Source organism: Melanotaenia boesemani, chromosome 5 (assembly GCF_017639745.1).
Source record: "Melanotaenia boesemani isolate fMelBoe1 chromosome 5, fMelBoe1.pri, whole genome shotgun sequence".
Classification (NCBI taxonomy): domain Eukaryota; kingdom Metazoa; phylum Chordata; class Actinopteri; order Atheriniformes; family Melanotaeniidae; genus Melanotaenia; species Melanotaenia boesemani.
Genome location: NC_055686.1, coordinates 33221800 through 33248961, shown reverse-complemented (window position 1 = coordinate 33248961; position 27162 = coordinate 33221800). Strand labels below are relative to the sequence as shown.

Below are 27162 nucleotides of genomic sequence, written 5' to 3'. Positions count from 1 at the left end.
AATATAATGTTGACATCTTTTGTATGAGCTACCACAAAGATAACAGTTTCCAGACAGTAGTGGCACCGTAGACTTAATGACATCTATAACGTCATTCAACTGACATAGAAGAGCAGGCATCAGCAACAATTACCACAGTTGTTGCCTTTTCTTTCTTTCTTTCTTTCTTTCTTTCTTTCTTTCTTTCTTTCTTTCTTTCTTTCTTTCTTTCTTTCTTTTTGTTTCTATGCAAACCACAATTCTGTTACTGGGTTGTAGTTTTATACACTCACCAGCCACCTCCTCGATTGCTGAACACAAATAGCTAATCAGCCAATTACGGGCAGCAACACAATGCATTTAGACATGTAAACAAGATCAAGATCAGCATTCTGGTCAAGATGACACGATAAAGATTAAACTAAGCATGGATCCATCCTGCTTTGCTGGTGGTGTAATGGTGTGGGGGATATTTTCCTGGCCCATATTACACCCCTTACTACCAACATGGCCTGGTTTAACCACCACAGTCTACTTGAGCATTGTTGCTGACCGTGTCCATCCCCTTATTCTATTCTACAGTCATTTAGCAGACACTTTTCTCCAAAGCATCTCACATCTGAGAGAAAGAACAGCACAAGCAAGAAGTCAAAGAGGAGGGGACATCATAATTAATCAGTAACCAGACTGCTGTGAGTCCAATTGCACACAGGTGCTATTGTGTGGTGCTAGAGGCGCTACAGACATGACCATAGTGTAGCGTCTTCTGATGTCTACTTCCAGCAGGATAATGCACAAACCTCTGATCATCTCTAACTGCTTTCTAGAACATGACAATGAGTTCACTGGACTCCAACGGCCTCCACAGCCACCAGATCTCAGTCCAGTAGAGCAGCTTTGGGATGTGGTGGAATGGGAGATTCTCATCATGGATGTTCAGCCAACAAATCTTTTGCTATCATGTCAATATGGAGCAAAATCTCTGAGGGATGTTTTCAACACCTTGTTCAATTTATGACACAAAAAGCTGAAGGAAAAGGGGCCCAACCTGATACTAGTAAGGTGGATGTAGTAAAGAGGGCTGTGAATGCATACATTTTAATTTATAATTGATAATATGTAATCAACATTTTAATGTCATTTTAATCTATTTCTTTAAAGGTCCCATATTATGCAAAATTCACTTTTTAATGGTTTTGGAACAGTCATACTGGTCCCCCCGCATGTGTAGGAGACCCGTAAGTGTGAAACTCTTTCAGGCGCTCTCTCTCCCCCCTGCTCCACCTCTAGGGAAGTAAGCGCTGAAATGAGCTTGTTTGAAAGCGTGTACGTTAAGACGTCATAAGGGACAATAACCACTCCCCACAGAGCGATGGACCCGTCTACCGGCTCTCAAAGCCCGCCCTCTAAAAATCACCTAGCGCCCAGTGTTTTTCCCTCTTCGGCAACCCTCGTTAGCGGACATGGCTAAGCGACAGAAGCACTGTTCTGTTTGTGGCTGCATAAATGAACACGAAAACGTTTTTTTACTTCCATCCACTGAACCCACGAGGTCACTGTTTCTACTGTTTGTATCCGGTGCCATTGTGCATCAGATTGATGAGCGTAGCTAGCTGTGTTCTCCGTGCGTCGCGGTTTGGGTCGGGATATTACTATTGATTTCAGTTACCATGTAAACAGGGGTAACTGTCTGCGATGGGCGGAGCCAACAGCTGAGCTGCTCCACCAGGGTTCCGCCCACCATAAACGGCACATTTCTGAAGCTGCTAAAAAGAGGGCGGTGAAGAGAAGCCGCTGCACTCAAACTGAGGGTCGATTTGTCCATACCATGGCGGAAATATTTCATTTAGATATTAATGAATGGTCTCAGATTGGGAATAAAGTGTATAATATGGGACCTTTAAAGAAATATGCACTTCTTACTTTAAATTCTCTACATTATAATTTCACAGCAGACACAGACTAAGTAACCACATGCTTTAACGTCTTTATTCATTTTCATTTCTAATCAAAGTGTTTTAGATACTTTGTTCTGGACTGTTGACACTAACCTATTTTTACGTCTTGCAATCTTCTTCATTCCTTTCCTAAGACCTTTATTCCTTCTTAGTTTCTTTTTTGTTTAACCTGCTGACTTTTCCCATGATCTTCCATAATTTATGTCTCAACCTCCTGTGCGTTTCTGCCTCGCTAACATTTTATTGCACCTGTTTGAATGTGCTAATGTCACAGAGATTTGTTATCTGATTACAGGTCTGTGAAGGCAGGGGGATGAATAAACATTAAAGTGGTGGAGCAGGTAGTGGCAAATGAGGCTGATGAGCAAGTGAGTGAATGTGGGGACACAGGCGGATATGCTAATTCCCCAAAAATATGATACAAATGAGAATTTTTCCTTTAATCCTTCAAAATGCACAGAAACGATTGGTATTGAAATCAAATGACTGTACTGGCGTTTCAGTACAGGGTGTTTGAGGTCTTAACCTATGATCAGAACAGGGAAAGAGACAAACATAAAAGAAAAAAAAATCCTATATACACAATCGCCCACGCGTTGATGATGACTCGACTCCCACTTCCTTGCGGCATGGCTGGAGCACATTAGGAATACTTAAAATGTCGTTGGCAGTAAACTGAGAAAGGATTACAGGGGTGTTAGTGTGCTGTTATGTTCATCAAACAAATCCACTACTCCTGCCTGTCATGAATAGTAAATTCCATATCTTTGTAATACAAACATGTGAGTAAGAGCTAATCCATGAGATTGATCAGTAAGTCACTTATACTTCCTTTCTAGTTGCACTTTTTCATGCAAAGAACAAGATGTGATGCAACAAAAAGAGTGATTCCTGTTAAATCAGGGGATCATTTTATCAATATTATCGCAGTGTTTAACTGGAGGACATATCTGAACGGAAGGGGTTAATACAGGACCGCAGTCAGGGATGATTCACTATCCAACGGCGGAGCAGACTCCGTTGCTAAGTGACAAATTGCTACTGAGAATGGAAGCGAGAGATAAAGTGAAAATGAGACGGAGAACGGAGAGGGGAGGGGAAGACGTGTAGGAGAGGAAATGATTGGCTCCATCTTAGGAGCTCTAGCTGCTTTTGGAGGAGGGGTGGGTAAGAGGGGAGCGAGCCGATGGATGGACAGACAGAAAGGGTTCGGGTGGGGTGGGAAAGGAGGATAATTGCAAGTGATCATGCAGAAATGGATGAAAAAACACTGAAGAAGTCGGAGAGGGACAGAGAAAGTAGAAGGAAGAGAAGGGGTGTGTCCAGGCTTTCACCATTGATTGAAGTGGGAGGGAAAACATTACTTACTCTGTGACTTGTATGAAACAGATGGTGAAAGTGATTATTTCTTCTATGTGCTCAGTGATGTGACTCTTAAATATGGCAATGTGCTCGCAGAAGCAGTTACAACATCACAGTGGCTGAATGATGAATGACGAGCATTAAATACTCAGACATATTTGAAAATTCTTCACACAGCATGTGAAAAATCTTACAAGGCCAAGGACATGTAAGATTCTGGATGGCATAACCCCCCCGCCTCTTAGCTCTGTTATTAAACAGAAAGAGACTGGTGACAGGCACACTAGGTCTGTGGCAAGAGAGGATTGTATAACACCTCTTAGGATGAGTTCTTTTGGACAGTCAGCTTTTTTTCAGTGGAAGCAGCCTGCCAACACTTATCAGACACTCTGACACATATCACACACAATCAAATGTGTGGATACCCAAGGAGGCTTTTATATCTTTGGTTTTTATGCATGCTGTGGTCTTGTTTTAAACTATTTCATGTGTAATTATGTGGCACGATCTGAAATACACAGAGAATTGGTTTAATGTCTTAAAATGAGTGTCGTCATACCTGCCCTGGGACTTGAGATGAAAATGAACCAATTAGCTTAACTGGCACTTCTACTGAAAAGTTTATCAATGTGCACAGTCCCTGTAATTATGATTTATAAATAAATAAATCCATAGAATGATTCTCCTTGATGACATTTTAATGAGTCACAGCAACTGAGTTGTGACAGACTTTCATTTTCAAATCCATTTTTTTTTCTTATATTTTTAAACTGAAATGTCTAGTTTTAATCAAAAAATGTTTCCCCCCGTTGACTCTCTCTATATAACAACTATTGTGACAGGATGTGCAGACTATGTGAGAAAACTGATGTGTGAAAGAAGTAAATAAACACAGCATAAAAAGTAAGGAAATTTGTGTTAGACTCTCATTATTATGCAATGCTTATTGGCAATAAATCTTACTCCATTGGAAAGCCTGTTTATTTCCTTTTTAAATGGAGCCACATTTGTAAGGAAAATGCATTTGAGGGATGAGCAGCAGAGTGTGTGTAAGCACCAAATCTTCTCTGCCAAACAGCTGATTTTGCTGTTGACTCTTGTCTGTGTTGTTTGTTGGATTCAATGATTGAAGTCTGATATGTTGGCAATTTAACTATTTCTCAGTAGCTTTTAGAAGAACCAATTACAGCAACAACAGCTTGGCAACTCGTCCTCACGCTGGTCCCCAGCTGCTGTGGGATGGCATCCCATTCTTCAATAAGCATTGGTCACAAATCAGCCAGTGTGGTTGTGTTGGTGACTCTGGCATCAACAGCACATCCAAGCTAATCCCACATGCCTATCAGGCACATACTCAACTCTCCTGCTCATCCCACAAATTCATTTTCCTTACAAACCTGGCCCAATTTTAAAGGGAGTAAACTGATTTTCCAATGGTGTAAGATTTATTTCCAACAAGCATTGTTACAACAAAGAAATAATCCATTAAACACAAATTCCTTAGTTTTTATCTTAAGTTAAGTTATAGCTATGAGTGAGCATGTTTGTTGCTGTAGCTTTTTTTTTTTTTTTTTGTCCATTATTTACTATAAGGTCATGCTTGGATCTCGACCACTATTAAAAACAACTTCTTCCAACTGCACAGTGCTCTTCTTCTTATTCAAAGTGGCCACTGCCTTTGTGTTAGAGATTAGAATTCTCAATGTGAACTTTATAAACTCTGTCCCGATAGAGATCTGTGCCAACTGAACTGTGGACTTCCACTTGCCTATTATGGCCACACATTCAGGATTAATGCAAGAGAATATGACAGCATTTGTTTGTTCCAGTCATAAATCACATAGTTGCTTGGAAACAGAACTGCAAAAGGAAAGAGAGGCGGCCAGAGATGAAAGGGCAGATGATGCTACTGATGAAAGAAATAAACACGATAAAGGGTGATAGCAATACACAATTGGAATATTCAAAAGAGACTTATTGGCCTTCTACTAGACCCAGATTTACTAAATAGTGCAAATTAGCTTGTGATTGTAAATCCTAAACAGTTCAGTTCTGCAGGTGACACACTAAAACTGCAGGTGCAACCAGTTTATTTCAGTTTTGAGTAAAGCAGTCTACCTGAAGCAGGTGTGAATAAGCGTTACAAACAAGCAGACCTGTGATCAGCTAAGAAGCCAAATTAACACCTTAGCAAGTCTATTTTCAGAGTTAATGCATTGTAATATAAGCTAAACTCAAACCCTTCATCCACATCTTTCAGCAACACCTAACCACTGTGCTTCCACCGTACACACAGATAAGGAATTTTAATGAAGCCAAAATGAGTGATTATAAATCTGCCACTTGGTCTTGTAGTAGCACCAGTACTATTCTTTTTTGCTTCTCACAAACAAAAACAAAGAGGTACACATTTCCTCCTCTGTGTTTGTGTGTCATGTTTCTTCTGGCTGATCATATTATCTTGTTGGGCCCAGATACCTGCTGAACACACCAGCAGCATATTACCGTTACGCCTGTTCTTCTCAATATAAAATGTTAGCTTTCTAAGAATACAAAGGAATAACTATTCAGTGTTAGTGTGTTTTTGTTAGATGAAAAAACAGCACTTTGGAATGGCGTCATAGTAAACCGAACAAATTACTGATGACTCAGGCAGCTTGTAGATCAACAATATGCTAAATGTCCTTAATTAGCATAATTTTTCCCTCAAGTGTTTTCGTACATTGTAGTCCATCTGTGAACAGGTGTGTGTAAAGGTGCGATCCTACTTATGAATCTGAGGATTTGTACATGAAACAACTTCAAGACGTTGGAGATCTTCTATCAGTCTGTCGTTTCTGAAATAGCAGGCTGGCTATGCCTTTGGATGCAACTGGAGGGGAGGACACTGGAAAAAACATCAGCCATCCTGGATAATCCCAACTACCCTCTCTACAAACACTGGCTAAACAATCTTCTCTACAGACAAACACAGCTCCGTTACTTACAGACAGATGTAGAAAATCTCTGTTCAATCACTCACCTCTAGCACACACAGAACGAAAGGCAGTAAGTTGTTACTCTGTTTTCTTAAACTTATTGTTGTTTATGGTTGCTGCATTATTACCTTTGCTCTGCATTGAACAGTTTTTTTGGGTGTTTGAACATTTATCATAATTCACCTGCACATTTCACAAGATAGCATACTCTTGGACATTTGTATGTTGGTTATTATTTTAATTACTTTACCAAAAGTGTATCGGACCACCTTTAGCTTTGATTCCAGCAGCATTCTCTGTGGCATTGTTTTGATAAGCGTGTGCATTTTTTTTTTTCTTTCTGTTTTTATTTAATTTCTTTTATTTCTTTAAAAGTTTGTTCTTAATGCACTTATTGCTTCCTGCACCCCACTGGCTTGTAATGTTTTATGTAAAGAACTTTGAATTGTCTTGTACATGAAATGTGCTATATAAACCTGTCTCGCCTTGCTATGTCATTGATTTATTTCCATCAACTGTTGCATTCATTTATCTCCAAGATCTTGTATTGATGATGGACGAGTCCGACCACTATGAAAAGCCTTCTCCTGCACATCTCAACGATTCTCAATGGGGTTCAGGTATGGACTCTGTGGTGGCCAATCCATGTGTGAAAATGAGGTCTCCTGCTCTCTAAACCGCTCTTTCACAATTAGAGCCCAATGACATCCCAATTTTCCATTTGTTATTTAATAACCTACAGTTGGTTTGGATCGAAATATTTTCTAATATTGGTGCAAATTATATTTCATGAAACATATTGAGATTTTCAGCCTCACACCTAGCCTAACTGAATGTAGCACCATACAAGGACAATTCAGAAAAAAGAGGGAAATGTAAGTCATTAATAAAAAAAGGTGAAGAGACCAGCTTGAGTTTCTTTTGTCAGGCATATTTGCATTGTTGGTAATGATTGTAAGTGGTAAATATGACTGACAGATGTATGAATAAGTTAGTAAATAAAGAAATAATCCAGTTACTTACACAATTCTGATAAATGAATGTGTCTGTCTAGTAAATCTGTAGTATTGGTGCACAAGCTCCCTGAGGGCAGGTGACTTGCTCCTGAGAGCAGAAATAAGTTCTCTGGAATGGCCTGCATGAGAGATCAGTTGTAGAAAATGACATGTATACATTGTGTCCTGCGGGGGTTCCTGGGAAAATCAATATAGAATTTGAAAAGAAGAAAATCTTTACTCTGTCAACATACAGCGTGGCAGCAGTTTTATTTAAGCTGAACACGGCCTGAATTAAAATGACGACTGAAAGTCTATGATGTGTGCTGACTGGTGTGTCATTGCATGCTTAATATTTGACCCATTTGCCCAACTCATTCTGTTTTTTTTGCAGCTGTGCATCTGATATATCATCCTTGACACACCTGACACGAGGATTAAAATGTTTGCCTCTGGCTCCTTTCTCTCTGTGGTGTGTTTAGACAGTGTGTGTGTAAGTCCCGTGGGAGGGAATGGTCACAGCACCGAACCCTACAAGATATCCATGATGGTAAATCATGTCAAGAGGAGCAGAGGGAGGCAGAGAGGGTGAAGGAAGGACGCCTTGCTGTTTATGCTAACTGATGTGCACAGTGAATGGTGCTCACAACGTGTGGGAATGTCTGTGTGGTGGGTAGAGACTTGCACTGATAAAAGGTCAAGACAAGTGTGCCTGCCTGCCAGTCAAACATATACCACAAGGATTAGTTTAACCCTCAAAGTCTGTATCTCATTCACACTTGCAGTTCTGCCAAATGCCACCAGGGGGAGCTCAGAAGCTGTGATCGTTTGCTAAGGCACTCTCTCTTCCCCCACACCTCCTTTTTCTCAGCAGAGTCCCTATCACCTCGCCTAATTCTGTCTGCTTCATTTTATCCCACACAAAGCTGACATATTCATAGGTTTTGTAGAGAAAGACAGTGAATATACACATGGAGGACGAGAGGGAGAGAGCTCACAGGCTTACTTGTTTTGGATCGTACTGATGCAGGGGCAGATATGCATGAAGCTGCAAGAGACATTTAGAACAGAAGATACAGAATGGGTGAGACACTATAGACCATTGGGGCTGGGGCTGTGCCATGACCTCAGTTGATATCCAGTGCTTTTCTTGGAGACTGCCAGTTATTTTAAAGACATCACATTGGCTCCTGTGGGCTGAAGGAAAGACATTTTGCCTGTGTTGGTACTCGTTTTCGCTTGCATGTAAAGAATGAAACGCAATTCTTATTTGTCAGTGGTCAATATGCACAGACAAACCAAGTGACAACCAGAAGGGATGAAAAACAAAGACTGTGCAGAAGTGGTGAAAACTGCGGGTCTTTGAATGGCCACTTGAGCCTGACTGTGGGAGTATGGACCCCTGTGTAAAAACAACTTTACAGCAGAAATAAACATGTCTACGGCCTGGTGCATGTTTTGGTCGCTATACTATACAGTCTAAGGACCACTTTTTTTCTTCTGTTAACAACTGCCGCAGTATAAAAAGTGAATTCTTATATCTCACTCTATTAAACACTGTCAGTCAGCTGCTGTTATGGACAGGACCGCTTCTGGAGATATATGAGCTCAAAAAACCCAAATAACATGCTTGAGGTTTCAGATTTGTTGTCCAGAAATGACTGATATCAAAAGAGTTCCATCCAAATTCCAAAAGTAATTTTGTGCAACCAAGAAGAAAAAATTATACTTAAGTTTTTATTTTCTTTTGTTTTTAATATTATTTCGGCCTGGGAATGCAGTGTCCATCACGTCTAATTCATCATAAATGCTCATTATTTCTGATCGATGTCATTCTTTTAGATACAGCTCCGTTTGTACGGATGGATATCACAGTTAATTCAATATGATATAATTTATACAAGTAGTCTCTAAAATGGTCAGTTGTGGTTATTTTTGTGCTGTCACTTTAGGAGAACTCTACATTATAAAGTACATAAAGGTATAAACAGGAACTGATACAAACTGTAATTTCATTTTAACATTATTGATGTAAATAAAAACTGCATACACAGGCATGTTGCATATTGTTTAACAATTCTACCATTAAAATCCAACTGAATATGTTCTTGCTACAGATCTTAAAGCCAAAGTGAGACTTGAGTATTAACAACAGAGAAAAACGTTAACATTAGTGGTTACTAATGAGAAGATTCTTCATACCATTTAACCCCTCAAGCCCTAGCCATATTGGAAGAAAAAAGGAATTCCTAGAGCAAATAAAGAATTGCTTCATAATGATGCCAATATTCATGTTCTTGGTATCTAGGGACTTCTTCGGACCTTAGAGAATGTGTTACCAGTCTCAAAAAAGTTGTATCTGAGTAAATTACAATGAAACAAAGAATACCATCAAATTTAAACCATTTAGCACCATGCTAACCATAATTCCATGTACACAGATGTCTTGGATCACCTTCAGCAACAAAATGATTTTTAAACATTAACGTTTGCACTAAATGCACTTTCGGTCTTGTTCTGGTGAACATTAGCGTCTACACTTTGAGCACCAGTTGAAAACAAACACTACTGCTACCAGTGGGGTTTAAAGGGATAAATGGTGAATCTGCTGGCTTGCCCGTCATACCGCACACAGACTTAGAGGTGAAAGCTGCATACACACAGCTACAACTGGAAAGATAAACATAAAACATGTCTGACAACAAAAGAACATGAGGGTCTGGATTTTATAAGGAAGAGGGACCACTGGACACTGATGAAGTAACGAAATAGATCCACAGATATGATTAAGTCCTGTGTAATTTGTACTCTCTGGATACTAATACAGTATAGAGTAAATCTCTGGTTATTCAATTAATATTTATATTATATAATTTCCAAAAGAAGTGGCACTGATGTTAAAGAAAATTTGAAAACTGTATCTGTCTGAGAGATTTAATCACGTAACAATAAATTTAAATGCATCATTCTGTTTAAATGAATTGTAAATTAGACCCTGTTTGTAGATATATTGAATAATCGTTTTGGAAAGAGACACACCCCCAAATCAGAATGAGAATCAAAATCAGAAAAGGCACCCCACATGTAAATGTGTGTAAATGTGTGTTCTTTGGGATTTTAGAACATAAGTAGCCATTGATCCACTGGCCATTAGCCAACAGTAAACATGTCAGGCTGGTCAGTGTCATTCTTACCTCCCCCTTGTCTCCCTCTGCGGGGGATGGTCTGGTGTAAATCTAGAGAGCTCTTTATCACGTCAGCTGCCTGTTGAGTCGATTACAAAGATCTACTGGGGATTCAAGCTGTTATGTGATCTGATGCTGATCACCTGGACGACATGATATGGGTGGTTAATTATGAGTTAAGTCGGAGAGTATCATAATTTCATACCAGCTCAGCCATTTCCCCCCTCTAATTTAAGAGGGACACTTTGAAGCTAATTCAAGCAAAGATTAGCTATCAGTTTCAGATAAAAACTAAAATTTTAACTAATAGAGTAAAACATTTATGTTACAAACTGATGCTCCTGCATTGGATGTAAAGAGAAATGCATATAGTCTGGTAAACAACAATACTTTGAGTACGTGCACGCCTTTGACAGTTGCCTAATGATCATTATGGTGCAGTTGGTGGTAGGTGGACTGGCTCAAGCTGTAAATCTTTAAAATCGTGTTGGCCTCCAAAACTCATTAAGCTAGTCTCACTCTGCTGATCACACACAGCTCCACGGCATAACATATTTGACCCCAGCTGTGCGTGAGTGTGTGTGAGTCAGAGTTTCTGTGTGTGGCCCAGTGTGTGATCATTTTCCCTCATCTTAGGGAAAGTACAGCGTACACTAACACAGATCAGCTCAAGAAATCATCCTCACCCAACTTGCAAGTGTATAATAATATCAGTGCAATGTGAAATAATATGCAGATTGTGGCAGGCATGGGAACATCTCCGTGTAATCTAATTATACTAAGTCCACATTAAGAGTCGCTTTTCCCTCAGTTTTGTATCAGGCCTTGATGTTATCGCCTGTTTTGCCCCACCCAAACTTCCTTTTTTTTTTTTTTCTTCTCTTTTCTGCAGACACACAAAGAAGCTGATTCACCATCTTAGTGTTAATGCATTCACATTAGGCTTTTTTTGCATTCTGGGCTGCTTACAATTTCCATTATTAGTACCGACAAGCCATTCATTCCAATTACATTTACCAAAAAAAAATGTGAAGAAGTAAGCACAGCAAGTCTAAGTGAAATTGATTGTATCTCACTGCTGGTATCTGCACCTGCCAACTGATGACTCGGTGCATCCTGAGGGTCCCATATTCTCAGACTGTGCTGTGCGTTTTTGCTATGCATGTGCGCAAACAGAACGAGCCAGCATGAGTGCAGCAACATTTCACACAGATCACGCCCCAGTTCACTCCCATACGCAGACAATCGTTGTGGTGCTGCTCTTTTGTTTTCCATTAAAGCTCTGTAAAGATGTGTGAGATTATTTGTTCAGAGTGGTTTTAAATACTCTGTCACCTCTGATAAATTAGGGCTCTTTCCATTTGTTTGGCTGAGTACATGCATGGCACAAATACTGAGCAGAGCACTTTCTTTACTTTTTTGTTAATAGTACAAGGACAAAATATTCTTAAAGATGTAAAATGTGATTAAATGTGTGTAATTGCTTTTGATATAATACTGATTTCACTGCAGCTCAGTTTATGACTAAATGACATAATTATGAAGGTGAGATGTATCTGGAATGGGATGAAGTGGATTTCTTAGAAGGAAAAAAATAGAAATTACAGATTCTCAGCTTGGCTTCCTTCTGGGGGAAAAAAAGAAACTTTAGTTATGAGGGAAAGGAACAGATATTTAGTTTAAGTGGGGACGACGAGGCAAAGATTTTTAATGTTCTCCATGTGCTGTGAAAAAAAAGAAGAAAAATGCAAGAAGAGAGCATGAACACCACCTTCACTGCAGCAGAGCTGAACCGTGCATGTCTCGTTTACCTGGCGCAGGTTGCGGGTGACTCGCACGTCATGCCAAGCATTGTCGTTGAACTTGCCATTGACAGGCTCTACCAGGGCCTCGAAGGCCCCTGAACCCAAGTTGATGACCAGCCAGACTGCGCCGCTCTTCAGGGAAAGGTTCACGTAGTCAGCTGACTTGCCGGTGTGCAGCATGAGGCCGTTGCGTTGCAGCGTTCGGAAGGACAGCGTGATCTCGTCGGTGCTGCTCTGGATTGGTGTCAGGGACAGGTCGTAGCAGAAGAATTCATTCCCCTTGAAGGTAGCGACTGACTCTTCCTTACCTGGAGAAAGAAGGCAGAAAACATTAACGTCTTTATCCAAAGTATGTGCATGTACACTTGGCCAATTAACATTTAGAGATGCTACTACATCAGGTTACAACACTGATGCTTTAGAGATGTTTTTATCTTGAAACATTGGCAGATTTTAAAAACACTTTTTTTTTTTCTAATTAAATGAACTTATGGAACACCTTCAAGGTGGGATGATTCCGCTTCCTGTAGATAATTAGAAAACAAGTCCAAAGTAGATGGTCAAGATAAGAAAAAAAAAATCTGCCTTTGAATTATAAAAACACTGCTGAAAATAAAGTGAACTCAAAGAAAGACCGAAGAAGACCAAACAGAAAGGATTGCCTGCCAGTCATGGCATCCTTCCACTGCATTAAGCTTTGCTCACACGCTACCAGTGAAAACAGACAGCTTGTACATTGGACAAATGTCAAACATCTGCCTAACAGCAGCTGAGAAGGACAATGTCTGCATCTGTCAAGGACAGAAAACACACACCTGCAGTTGCCACAAGAGAAAAAGGCTGCAAGTTCACAACACACTTACTGTCTGTTCAGTCAGACAAGTCAAAATGTGGACACTGAGCTGGAGAAATAACAGAGTTTATTTAATTCCTGGGATTATTTTCATTTATCATCAATTAAAAATGTAGTGATTACTTGATTTCACAGTTAATCATCATTTTGCATAGACCACAGCCGATATGGATTTTTATAGGCCAATTCTGATATTTTGCAGAAAACAATTCTAATAGGATTCATTTGACGATTAATTTAAAAAAATACATATGAATGAAATATATAGTTTTTATTTTTTTATAATTTGCATTGTGAATTTTTTTTTTTATGGAGCATACATTAATAGCTACCAGTTTTACTGATGAATTTATCTTTGGATTTAGGCCATAAGTGTACGCTTTGAACCGTGCATGTATACTGAGTGAAGTCACAGGCAAAACATTATTTATGTAGCCCTCTGATGCTCTTTCACATTAAATCTCATTTTCTCTACTCCATTATTTTTTTGGTCATGAAGTCATGACTCATATGACCCAAAATAAAAACCAAACACTTTACTTGGATGTGAAAGCATGTCATCTTTAACAAAGTTGCATTTTAAACCTGTGATAGTCACAAATATTCTTGCACTTATGTTACTCCACAACAGCACAGCTAAGTTGCTCTTACAGCCTGAGTCATGTTCTAGTATTTTCTGACAGTACGTGACAGGACATCATGACAGTTGCTGAACAGAGAGTAATGTTCATCATTTTAACTTTTCCCTTCTCTCTGTTCTCATCGCTCCTCCCTAAATGTGTCTCAACATGCAGCTGATGGAGTGATTTTTTTTTATTTTTTTTTGTACACTTATGTTATTTCTGAAGTACTGCCTTTCAAGCTGTTAGCCAACACTAGTGATGGGATGTTCGGCTCTTTTCAGAGAGCTGGCTCTTTTGGCTTGGCTCCCAAAGAAGAACCGGCTCTTTTGGCTCCCCAACAGCTCTTAATTTAGCATCTTTTTTAGCACCATAATTTACTTTAACACAAAATCTTATATTGCACAAATGAACAAAAAAACAGCAAACAAATCCGCAAAACAGAACAAAAACCAAACTTAGGAAAGCTGCATTAATGTCCTCAGTGCAGGTTGGCATTCAGAAAAATAAGATGCCTCATCTTGGATGGTTGTACAGGTTTCTCACCTCCGTGAGTAGGGTTTGATAACAGACACACTCACTCATGTACTCTCCTCATGGCTATCTGTTTTCTCACTCACAGTGTAGAGCCATCTAGCCCCTTTCTGTTTTCATATAATGGTATGATCCTATATCCTCACATGTGATTGGCCGCCTGTCCATGTGGGCTAATCCAAATAAGGCAGTGCCATGGGCAGAGCTGGGGCTGAGCACTAAGAGCTAAACATGCAGCAAAAGGAAAAAGAACTGGGAGCCGGCTCTCACTCGATGGGAGCCGACTCTTCTGATTCACTACAAAGCATCGGCTCTCAGAGCCGGCTCTTTCGCTCATGGCACATCCCTAGCTAACACTATGCTAGGTTGGCATAACCACAGCGATGTTATGGCTAACTAAAGCTAGGTTAGCACAACTTTAGCAATGCAACGTAAATGAAAAGCATGACAGACGCAACGAAGCACAGGTCACTATGACCCGTGGCAGAGTTAAACTGAAATTGGAGACATGTTGACGTTGTTACCCGGCATTAAGCTCCGCTATCAACCTCTGTAGTGTTGCCTGGCTGAAGAAATGAGGATTGAATGGTGTTAAAGCTCCACCTAGTGGACAAACGGCGCAACGACAAAATTCTGCACTTCTCCGTCACTTGACAACATTTTCTATTTTTTATGAGAACTTAATATATGAGCGTTTAATCGGCAAATCTCCAGCCGATGATTGTTTTGAAAAGCTATAATCAGCCAAGTCAATCAGCTGGCTGATCAATCATTCGGGCTCTAAGTACCACAATTAATTTATCATAAAGACTTCTTGATTTTGCACAGAACAGCACAACTTGCGCATGGAAGAAAAACAAAGTTACACAACGTGAGTTACAGAAGAGGTAAACCGATGTATCAGTGTTTTGTTTTGTTTTTTTCTTTTTGTTATATAACCAGAAAAATGAACAAATTATTGACAGATAGCTTGCTACCCTGTAAAGCATGCCATAAAAAGTTGCAGTGGAAGGACAAAATACATTGAATGTGTTTCGCCACCTGCAGACTAAACACCAGCTTTGTATTCTAAAGTAAAAGTAACATTCACATTAAATGTCATCATGTCATTTGGAATCTGTACATCTGTGTATGACTAGGACTGGGCTTACAGCACAGTGTGATGAGATGCATTCACTTAACATTATGTTATGTGGATGAGAAAAACTGAAACACTAACAATTTTTTTGAAGGATAGCTTCTCTGTTCAAACATGATCAACTCGAGGTAAGGTTGATGCCCTTTTCTAAATAGTGTGCAATGGCCTGTAGAAGAAACTACATTAAATTTCAGACATGTGGTCTTGTTTCTTAAATCATTTTCACTGTTATACTTTCTTATGGCTCAAACTGCAGCTATTCTGCTAAAGGGAAGCTGGACGTCAACAGCAAGCTACGTGTTTTCTCCCTGTGTTTCAGTGACATCTTTACCTCCATCTGGTAAATACTTTTTATGGCACAGTTTCTAAGTTTTGATTGTCTTTTAATGTGATGACCTCATTTGGGGGGTTACAAAAGCAGATAAAGCAGATATTTCATTAGCAACAGCAAAAATCCTCAATCCCCTCTCAACTTTTACATATCAGCTGTCTTCTTCCCAGAGGTGCAGGGAGTGCAGGCCTGAGAATCAGCCCGGGGTAATGAGGTTTAGGGCTCAATAAAGGGCAAAATACAACAGTCAAGAAAAACCCAGAATGGGTGGATCCATCCAGTTTATCCTAGAGTTTCATTACTGCAAAACCACTATGAAACCTCTGTGCATTTCCCTGGAGACAGAGCCTGGACTGGCCAGAGACTGGGGAGGGAGGGGTGGTCCATTTCTAGACTGAAAGCTAAATCTCATAAGAAAGTGAGTTTGCCACAGCAGCAATCACAGGTGAGAGAAGAAGAGTGGTGGAGGATAATGGCACATCCATTTGATACCTGTGTACTCTGACTGGCATATGACCATCTTTTTTTTTTTTTTTTTTTTTTTAGATTAGTAAAAAACATCTTCTATGCTGTACACATGAAAAACGGAGTGAAACATCCATAACAAGTATGTTAAATGACAAGCTAACAGCTGCACTTGTGGAGCATTTAGCATGATCGTGCTTCGCTTGAAGACAAACACAACAATGTAATATGGGTGGATGCACTCACATAAATAGAAACATTTTAGGGAAGGAGAGAAAACAAGGAAGTGAGGGACAAATGGGATCCAGCCACAGACAGCTACTTAAAACAGTGCTTTGGCAGAAATCGAAATTTAGAGCAATTTCAACTGAAGTGTGAATTGTTTTTTGAAAAGAAAAAAAAAAGCCATCAGAGGAGAAAGGGAATGAGATGGAGAGGAAAAATGACACAAAAGCAAATCCCCCATGAGCAGCGTCTTGGCTGTGCCTGTGCTGCTGATGTACGGAGAACAAAAGCGTAGCAAATGGACCACGGCAACCATTTTCAATTATATACTAAGTTGGACCCCCTCTCTTAGAAGGAGGGGGCTGTTTACGGTAAGCAACAAACAGCTTTTGATTGCTTCCTTGGGCTCAGTGAGATTGAGCCCCATGCAATGAAGAGACACAAGCAGCAAACAAAAACTTCCCTTTGTTTATGTCTTTTTAATGAACAGAAGGCTGAGAGGAGGAGATAAAGCCAGTGAGGAGCAGAGAGTGACAGGAAAGGACAGGGTGGGAGTCTTTATAGCAGCAACTGTCAGTCTGATCATGATGCCAGCACAGCTCTTCCGTAAATTATTCTCAGGTTACTACTAGTGAATGATATCATGGTCAGAGGTAGAAGAACTTAATGTATTGGTATTTCATTATCCTATTGAAAAAAAAAAACACTGTTAGGTGTGTATTACGTTCACTGGGTAGGGTGTACATCAAGATGACACATCCCTCTAGTATCCCTCTACCAGTCAGTCAGCCTGCATCTGGTTGTCAGAGTGCAAAGCTGAAAACAGCTGACCAGAGAATAATAATATAAAGAAATATGAACTGATTACGTTTTAATTGTTATACTAACTTAAAAGTTTTTCAGTTATCATTATTATTATTTCAAATTCCACAGATGGCTGTGAACACAATTTTTAAATCTCCAGAGCTTTCTTGACTTCTAGAAGTCCCTCAAAATCTTATTCAGCATTTCCGCAAAATCTCCAAACTCATTTTTAAAAGTGAACATGTTTAAAAGAAACTCTGTAATCTGGTCTTATTTCATCACTTATTTTTAAATGTACTATATGAAGAAAATGTATTTCTGAATGAAACATTGTTTAAATATGAAGAATGCTAAAAAGCTACACAAACTCATGTTAAATGAAGTCTTGTTCCTATTAGAGGCAGCACACATACATACAAAAAAATGACAGACTGCAAGATTTTTATATTCATTAGTTAATATTACAGCTGGTAACTGGTTAGATCAGAGTCATCTCCCCATTTCCAACATTGTGCTCAAACCATCAATTTTGACCAGGAATTTGGAGCTTGCTTTAAAGGTTCTTTTGAACTTGAGCTCAGTGGATAATTTTAAGTAGCTATATTTTTATATGACTGATGCATTTAATGCAAATTGATGGCTGATTATTATGATTATTATGATTGGATAACTGTGATTGAATTGGATCAATCGTAACTGATCTTAATAATGCTCTGGTTCTGACTTTAAAAAAAAGCTGAATTAAGATGAATTTAAGTTTGAATTATTTTATTTCACTGATCTTTTCTGATCAGCAAACAGAAAAAAAAATAGTTGTGCTTAGATGTGGAGGTTGGATGTGCTCTTTGTATTCAACTGTTATTTTATTTAATAATTTTCGGATCTTTTCAAAAGGCTTGAGTTATTTTGTTACAATCAGCAGCTATGAATCTAAGCGAGTGGCCATGACTTGCGGAGTCCCCCAGGGATCAGTCCTTGGACTTCTTCTGTTCAACTTGTATGCTACCGTTGAGTCAGATATTACAGAACTTTAACATTGATTGTCAGTTATGCAGACGATACACAACTTTAAGTGTCTTTATCACCAGACAACTGCAGCCCAATAGACTTACTGTGTCAGTGTCTAGAGCAAATAAAACCTGGGTAAGAGAGGCTTTTCTACAAATAAATTAGGACAAAATAGAGATTATTCTGTAGCAAGAAGAAGAGGGTCAGCATGGTAAACACCTTGGAGTGTTGATAGTCTAAGATCTGACTTTCAGCAGCCACATCAAAGCTGTCACTAAGACAGCTTTTACCAGCTCAGAAACATCAACAGAATTAAAAGTTTAGTCTCTCAGAAAGACCAGGAGAAACTCATCCACCCATTCATCTCCAATAGACTGGATTACTGTAATGGTCTTCCTGAAAAGAGCATTTAACTCTCTGCACTTCATCCAAAACACTGCTGCTAGAGTTTTAAGCAGGACTAAGAGAACTGAACACATCACACCAGTTTCAAAATCTTTACACTGGTTTCCCGTCAGTCACAGAATAGTCCCAGAACGATTTAGCCCCACAATCCACCTGTGATATGTTCAGAGTCTATAAACCTAGCAATGCTCCTAGATCCAAACAAGAATTCAGACAGGATGGGATGTCATAATTAAGTGGTAGTCAGAGTGTTGTGTCGTGTAGTGCTAGAGGCCGTGCTTCCACCCCAGACAGATTTAGCTGAAGGTGACTAAACATGGAGAAGCAGCATTTAGCTGTTATGCTGCAAACAAGTGGAACAAACTGCTTCTCTCATGCACCATTGCATTAAATCTGTAATTTTTAACTGATCTTGCTTTTAATCATTTTAATGTAAGTTATACTTTTATTATAATTTTATTGTGATTTTTGCTATTTGTTTCTGCTTTTAACTACTTTTTAATGCTTTCTTCTTACCACCTGTAATGCTTTTAATGTTTTATGTAAAGCACTTGAATTGTCTTGTACACAAAATGTGCTATACAAATAAACATGCCCTGCCTATGACTTGAGCTGTGATATTTGGACCAAGATTCCGGAAAACTGATCTTGAACAAATCTGCTGACAGATCGGGTGGGATAGGCTGAGTTGAAGTGTTGCATTTAGAAGCAGTGACAGAAAACAGCATTTTTAGATGTCTTTAAATGTGTAAAACAGGCTCATACAATGTTGAAGATGAAGTAATAAAGTGATTTAATGACAAAGCATTTTTGGCTAGAAGAAGTCCTGGACAGCCCCGGCCCAACTTCAGTCCTCCATCTCACATTAAGAGCCCGGTTAAATCACTTCCTGTTTGCCTTCATATGTAGTCCTGCTCCATGCTGAAAAGCAGTAAAAACTCTATCATCACACTTTTGAGAAATGACAATAAACTAATTCAAAGAATGTCTTTTCTCTTCTTCTTTGAGAATGCTTCAGCTACTATAAATACGAGCTTGTTCCTATATATTTTCCTCGACTGCACATCTCTCTCTCATCCTCTTGCTCCCATGGTGACACTCATCTGATGATATGTGCATACACACTTGCAGTATAAATGTTTCACTTAGATGACATCTCTTTCTGTAAAGCCCTGGAGCAGACACTAACCGGAGGAAAGATGAGACACATGAGAGTGCAGAAGAGATGAAAGTGCTGTCAAGGTCTCAATTAACCTCACAGAAAGCCCTGAGTACATTAGAGAAATGACTCATTGGAAATGGAGCCACCTGTAATAGCATCTTTATTATTAATTAAAAGTTTAGCTCCGCTGGTGTTTGATTTTATAATGTTTGTTCCACAGACCTTTAGCGCTGAGTATTTTTAGAGGTAAAAAAAAAAAAGGTTACTCCCTGTATGCAGGTAGTGGGATCAAACCAGCAATTGCTTCTCAGATAAGCAGATGTAATGAGGCAAAGCAGTTTTTTGTCATCTGCTCTTGTGTATTAACCTGACTCCAGTAATGCTGCCTTTCCCTCAGGGAGAAAACACTGACAGACCATCACCAGCTACATGTGTGGAAGAGGATGGTTGTCACCCCATTTAAAATAAAAAAGGGATGGAAACTTTCTGCTCTTAGGACTTATAACAAGTGTTAGTCACTGTCACTAATCAACTTAAAATTATATTAAATTTTATTAATACTTTTAATGCTAAAACTAACACAAAATGCTTTACATAGAAACAAGCTAACAAATTAAAAACAGAACTGATCATAATCTGTTTCACATTTACTCCTTTACACACACAACATGCATTTGCCATACGGCTGCGGTGCAGGACCCACAGCCACCCAGACAAGGGTGATCCCCACAGCAACAAATCTGCAGACCGAGCAGACACAGCCTCTGGCATGAAAGATCCCCATGAAGAAAACAATGGAGAAAAAGATGTAAAAAAATGAGAGCCAAAAAGAGCGACAGGTACAAAATATAAATACAAAAGTTCATAAAAAACAATGTACTTAGGTAAAACAAAACAATAACAACAGAAAGCCACATAAATAGGTGGTATTTAAATTAATAAGGAAAGTATCTAATTTAAAAAATGTAAAAAATAAAATCATAAAAATGATGATAAAATAAACAAGATAAAAAATGCACACACACAAACACACACACACAGGTAAGCACACTTCCACCAGTGGAAAGAGTAAGCGGGTCAGAAAACACATCCACCACCTGATAATCAGACAAAAATATCAGCATTTTTAAACTCTTCCAGGGAGATGAAGACAGAAACACAGCAGCAAAAACAGCATTTTTCTTGCTCTGGAAAATGTCATGTCCATTGCAGGGATGTGCACAACAACCTGAATTAACCATCATCGTTGTAACTTGTCGTATCACGGCTTAAAATGGAGATTTATAAGTTAACATGTTATCTGAGACCCGAACAAGAGCGACTGAATGAAACGGTCTTCATGTTTTTGGTCATTTGTGGAAAATTAGTCTGTGATGAAGTTAGAAATATGGCTTCACAACTAAATGTAGCTGCCACATGATGTTCAAGTTATTTTGTTATTATGTGTTATAATTACACTGTAATGCTGTTGGTAGGTTACGGCGCTCATGAATACATGATTTAGCAAAGCCAATTTTATGGATACTGAGATTGTACCTTCTTTTTATTAAACTTGCATGTAGGTTCCAGTTATGAAACTAACACTGAAGAGTCAAAACTAATTTTTCTTTAGAATACAATGTCTCTGTTTCACCACCTTGTGGTATCACCCAGGCAGTACTTTTAAGAGTTTGTGTTGGGTCGTTAACAAAATTGACAAAAACAATAGCTACTGTCTATTAATTGTCTTATAACATCACTATGTCCTCATACTCAGTTACAGATTAGGTTATACACTATTCATCTAGCCTTTTGTATGTGAGTTTTCTGCCCATGTGTTGGTGTACCCTGTCCATTCGCTCCAGTGGGTGCCAACACAGGATTCATTTTAATACCACCCCACTTGGTTTTAAAGGACTCCAGAGCCAAGTTGTGAAACACATTCTGAAGAACCCATTTTTTTGTCCAGTCTTTCCACCTTTTTCATCAACCTTGACCTCTGCCATCTCTGTCACGATGTAGCACCAACAAAAGCTAAGGACTCTGCATCAGACATTGTGTCAAACAACTTGTCCTCTGCACTCTGTGGCCTACATTGTGTCTGTGAAGCTCCGTTTCTATGAGCATATGAGGAGGAGAATGGAATTCCAGCCTGAGTCAAATCATTGCCACTGACTTGCATGAGCGCAGGCAATAACCAACGCAGAACACCCATTTAGTCTTGTCAGTGCGGTTACAGCATCACTACAACTATGACTGTGAGTCTATGCACGAATACAGATGAAGCTACAGGGAACTGATTCTCCCAATCAAAGACCAGTCTGTTTCCAGCCAATTTCAGGCATAAATCTTGTAAAGATTCATTTAGGAAGTGAATTGCTCCTGCACAAAGCCACCCATTCAAATCTGTAATATGCTACCAAGCTTTTTTTCCACCAAAGTCAGGATTTATGGTGTTTCCAGAGAGGCTTCACATTCATAAAACAAAACAAATGTAAACAAAACATTATGAGAAAAGGAATGCAATCTGTGTTTGTCAGTGCTACCTCAAAAGCAGCAGTTTTGACTAATTTTGTTGGATGTCACCGTAATGAAAGTGCAGTGTAGCATGTATTATTAAATTTGATTCAGCTCAGAAAGAGAGCAGGTTTAGTAAGATGAGCCACATGAATGGCTCTATCCAAACTTGTGTGGTGCATTAGTTAATGCATAATGAAGCTTAATGTACTGATTTTTGGCCAATTGGATGGGTGCACTGGGAGTGATTAGGTAATTTAGGGGGAATTTGAAAAAAGAGAATGGAATAAGACAAGACAAAGTATGCATGCAAAAGCATCCAAAATCTAGATGACCACATGCTGGCTAATCCACTCGTCACATCACATTACCTCACTGCTTTCTCTCTCATACACGTGTGCATAAACAGTCACCCTCTATTAGCTTGCAACGAGTGCCATCCACCCTGTAGAGAGACTATCTGACAGATATGGAGAAGCGTTTTAGCAGCAAGATGAGAGGGGGCAGTGGGAAATGTAAGGGGCATTTCAAAGCTTAGATGGTGCTTTATGAATCAAACAGGCCTGCTGGGTCCACACAGCACAGCTGCAATCCTATGCAGCTGCGAGGCACAGGCAAAGGCTTGTGCTTTGCTTGTTTGCTTATTTAACATGTGGCCGGTTTTAGAACTTGCATACGCTTGTAGAAAAAAAAGAGAAAAAAAAACAAGGCAAACTGAAGTACAACTCATCCCAAATGTGAAAAAAAATCCTTCTACAAAAAATGTTTCTAAATCAACTAGCTGACTTAAAGTTAAAGTGACTACTACAAAAAATTTAAATAAACAAAAAATAAGAAAACCATTTCAAGGAAAAAAGCATATGGGACGCTCAGACAATGCAGCTTTTAAAAACATCCAGGGAAGGAGGTTGGAGTGCAGAGAAACTGCTGAGGTGGGATCATTTATCCTCAGCAGATCTCTGTAGGTCCCATCTGCATTATGCCTTACATTCAGTCTCCCTCACACACAAATCTCAACTGTCAGCTGTCTTTACCTAATAACACTCCTGGTATTCCAAGTTCCAGCAAAAGCTGACGAATTACTGTCCCTGCAGATGAATCTCACAGAGCCTGATGAAAGAAATGTGCTGCCCATCACGGGACAAAGGAAGGTCTTACAATGGCATCACATCATCTTCCTAGAAAGTCTTTCTGCAGCACAAGTTTTTGCATGAAAGGTGATCTTAGTTCTCCAGAGTGGGAAACATATTCAAGTGTTTTAAGGTTTATCAAATGTCAAAACAAAGCATAGTGGTACAAAAAGGAAATACTTGCATATATTTTTATTCCTGTTTTGACTAAGCAGTCAAAACCTCATAGACACAAAGTTATACTACAGGCTCATCTTAGTGGAAAAAACTAGTGATTTAAAGTCAAAGAATATTTCTACCAAAAGGGGAAAAAAAATCAAATAATATTATTGCCAAGCATGTAGTAAATTCACAAAATGATACATACATTTCCTTACAAATGACTCATATCTGTGAGGTGGCAAAGCATGACTTGGCCTGTGACTACTTAGCTGCATTGGATGAATTACAGGAACAATGTTCTTACAACCAATCCTCTTCACTCCCCTCCATCTTCAAAGCTGGTGATTACTACAGGTATTGATCCATGGACTGATTGTGATCCTGTGATGAAGGTGCAATAATTTGCAGTCTTGGCAGCCAATTTACTGGAGGCCAAAGTTCTTTGTTGCACAGACTATACCGCTGTCCTGTTGAGATTCTTGTTAAGCAGTACTGAATGCTCCATGTCATTCACATTTCTTTTTCCCTGGAGTATGCTGCAGGACTGTCAATACTGAGTGAACTTTGTCTTGTGAGGTCAAGAAAGACATTGAAAATACTTTTGGGTTGTCCTCATTGCCTATTTTATATGAATATGAGCCTGAGCCTTGCTGAAAATGCAGACTTACTGTAAGTCTCGGTTAGGAGGGTTTATCAATATATAATCCAGGAAGAATAGCAACTGATGTGTCAGTCGCTAATGGGAATCTTAATAAATGAAATGAAATCAGTGGATTTCAGGTTTCTAGAGAAGATAGAGGTGGATGAAGAGCTATAAAAACTATTGTTTACTATCCATTAACAGGGGCACTTAATTTGGTCAACTTTGCTAGAACCAGGTTAGACTCCCCTTTTTCCTTCAGAAAACCTTTAATTCTTAGTGTCATAAGTTCAACATTCCTCCGATGTGTGACAATAGTGCATTATCCTGCTGGAAGTAGCCAACAGAAGAGGACCATAAATGGATGGACATGGTCAGCAACAATACTTGGTAGGCTGTGATGTTTAAACGGTGCCACGTTGGTAGTAAGGGGCCCAAAGCGGGACAAGAAAATGTCCCCCACATTATTACTCCACCAGCAGCCTTAACTCATAGACTGATATACAGAGTGTTGGAAACATTCTTCAGACGTTTTGCGCCATATTGACATGACAGCATCACACAGTTGCTGCAGATTTGTCAGCTGCATCCATGATGAGAATCTCCGGTTTTCACCACATCCCAAAGCTGCTCTACTGGATTGAGATCTGGTGACTGTGGAGGTCATTGGAGTACAACAAACTCATTTTCATGTTCAAGAAAGCAGCTGGAGATGATCTGAACTTTGAGCCATGGTTCATTATCCTGTTGGAAGTATCCCCCACACATTACAGCACCGTACGTGGTACATGGTAGGATGCACTCATGCTTTTATGATGTTCCCACCAAGTTTTGAGCCTACCATCTATGGAGCTGAAATTGAGATTCATCAGACCAGCAATGTTTCTCCATCTTCTATTGTACAGTTCTGGTGAGTTTGTGTGAATTGTAGCCTCAGCTCCCTGTTCTTAGCTGACACGAGGCACCCGGTGTGGTCTTCTGCTGCTGTAGCCCATCTGCTTCAAGGTTGGACATGTTGTGTGTTCAGAGATGCTGTTCTGCAGACCTTGGTTGGAACCAGTGCTTATTTGACTTCCTGTTGCCTTTCAATCATCTCCAACCAGTCTGCCCATTCTCCTCTGACCTCTGACCTCAACAAAACATTCTGGTCCAGACAACTGCTGCTCATATGTTCTCTTCTTCTGACCATTCTCTGTAAACTGGTTGTGTGTGAAAATTCCAGTAGATCAGCAGTTTCTGAAACACTCAGACCATTAACCATACCACGTTCAAAGTCACTTAAATCCCCTTTCTTCCTCATTCTGGTGTTCAGTTTGAACTTCAGCAAGTCTTCTTCACCACATCTACATGACTAAATGCATTGAGCTGCTGCAATGTGATTGTCTGGTTAAATATTTGTGTTAACAAATGAACAGGTGGACCTAATTACATGTTGGTTGACAAAGGGTGATTATAGGTTGTAGTTTGGTAAGAACTATTTTAGAAAAATATAGTTCAAGTTTATCTTCTTGTACAACGCGTGATTATTGCATGTCTACTGTTCATGTGTATGCAGGAGATGACATGCATTTTCATCACCCATGGCATGAAAAATCTTCATTAGATTTTTTTGGCTCTTTCAACTTTAAAGTTTGCTGCACATCACAGTCATGGTGCATGGTTTGTTAATTTAACCCCTCATTGTATTACCTTGTTTGAGAGCAATCAAAGGTGGCAATTATACAAAAAAATAAAAAAAAAGTCTAAAAAAAGTCCTCGCAAGTAAAATATGCAATGTAGCAGTAGAAGTCATACCAGTAGGTGACCGTGAACTTCTTTCAGGCATATTTCCTGAGAGCTTTCTCTCACGTTTCATAATTTATTTTAGCTGATTTGTCAATGGGGGTGGGGGTAGTTGTCTTCCTTGTCATACAAAATACAGCAAATATGGTTCTCCACCAAGAACATTATCAGTGCTTTTGTGCTTATGAGGGCAATATTATCTTGTTTAAGAAAACAACTGTCAGTCCGTATTGAGCCTATCCAGCTTGAGTTAGCTTTTAGCCAATCAGTATTCGATTAACATGTAGCATCAGCTCTGGGGACTCTCGATTGTAAGGTTTTTGGAGCACAGCAGACAGATAGAATATCTGTCTGCCTGCACTCTGTGGACAGAAGCAGCCGCGTACCTTCATAGAAGTATGACCCTCCCATGAATCAAAATATCAAGATATCAGCTTGTGAACTGTATCTTAAAAGAAAGTGGGTATTCCTGCAAGACAAAAAGGAAAAAATCCTTAGAATGTAAAAGAATGAAAATGAAGAAGAGGGATTATGTTTTAGATTTGCAAAGTCTTTAAATATAAAAATGTTGTGCAGGAAATTGAAGTGAGTAGTTTAAGAAAAGAAACCCATCAACATTCCCAGAAATCAAACTTCTCTGTGTGGAGAAACAAACTATAATTTCTTTAAGCTGGTATGATCATGTGTAGCTGCAGTTTGTGCTCAACAAGGGAGCCAATGGTGACATTATCCAGTGGAAGATTCACCATCCTCTGCTAGTTTTGCTAATTAGAGGTCCATCTGTTATGCTTACCCAGAGCAAATAAGTATTTTCAGTCAATGTCATCTTTCAAGGTTTACAATTAACCTTTTTAATAGATACTTCATCTTTTTACCAGTTTTTTCACTTCTGCTCTTCAGGCTAATTCAAGGTAGAAAATGAGTAGACAAAATGGGAAGAAAGCTGTTGCCTCAGATGTCTGTCACCTTGGAAACAATAGATTATGTTCTTAGAACATCCGACGCCTTGACAGTCTACCCACTGCCCTTCTCTCTCTCCCTCTGGTTTGTCTACTTTCTTATTCATTCTCATTAACATTTCTTCTCACCATAGGTGTCTGGCAGGTGACTATTACCACAGTGAAGGCTGTTCAGTCTGGATTAAA

The 27162-nt window shown here is 39.3% G+C and overlaps 1 protein-coding gene across 5 annotated transcripts in view; it reads right to left on the bottom strand.

Annotated features, from left to right (window-relative positions):
• Positions 1–27162, bottom strand: part of nrxn2b (neurexin 2b) — an 815055-nt gene that overhangs the window by 432603 nt on the left and 355290 nt on the right. For all 5 annotated transcript variants that reach the window (XM_041985417.1, XM_041985422.1, XM_041985421.1 and 2 more), the window contains exon 6: positions 12269–12570. In XM_041985417.1, the coding sequence (XP_041841351.1) occupies positions 12269–12570 (302 nt within the window). The remainder of the gene's footprint in view (positions 1–12268; positions 12571–27162) is intronic.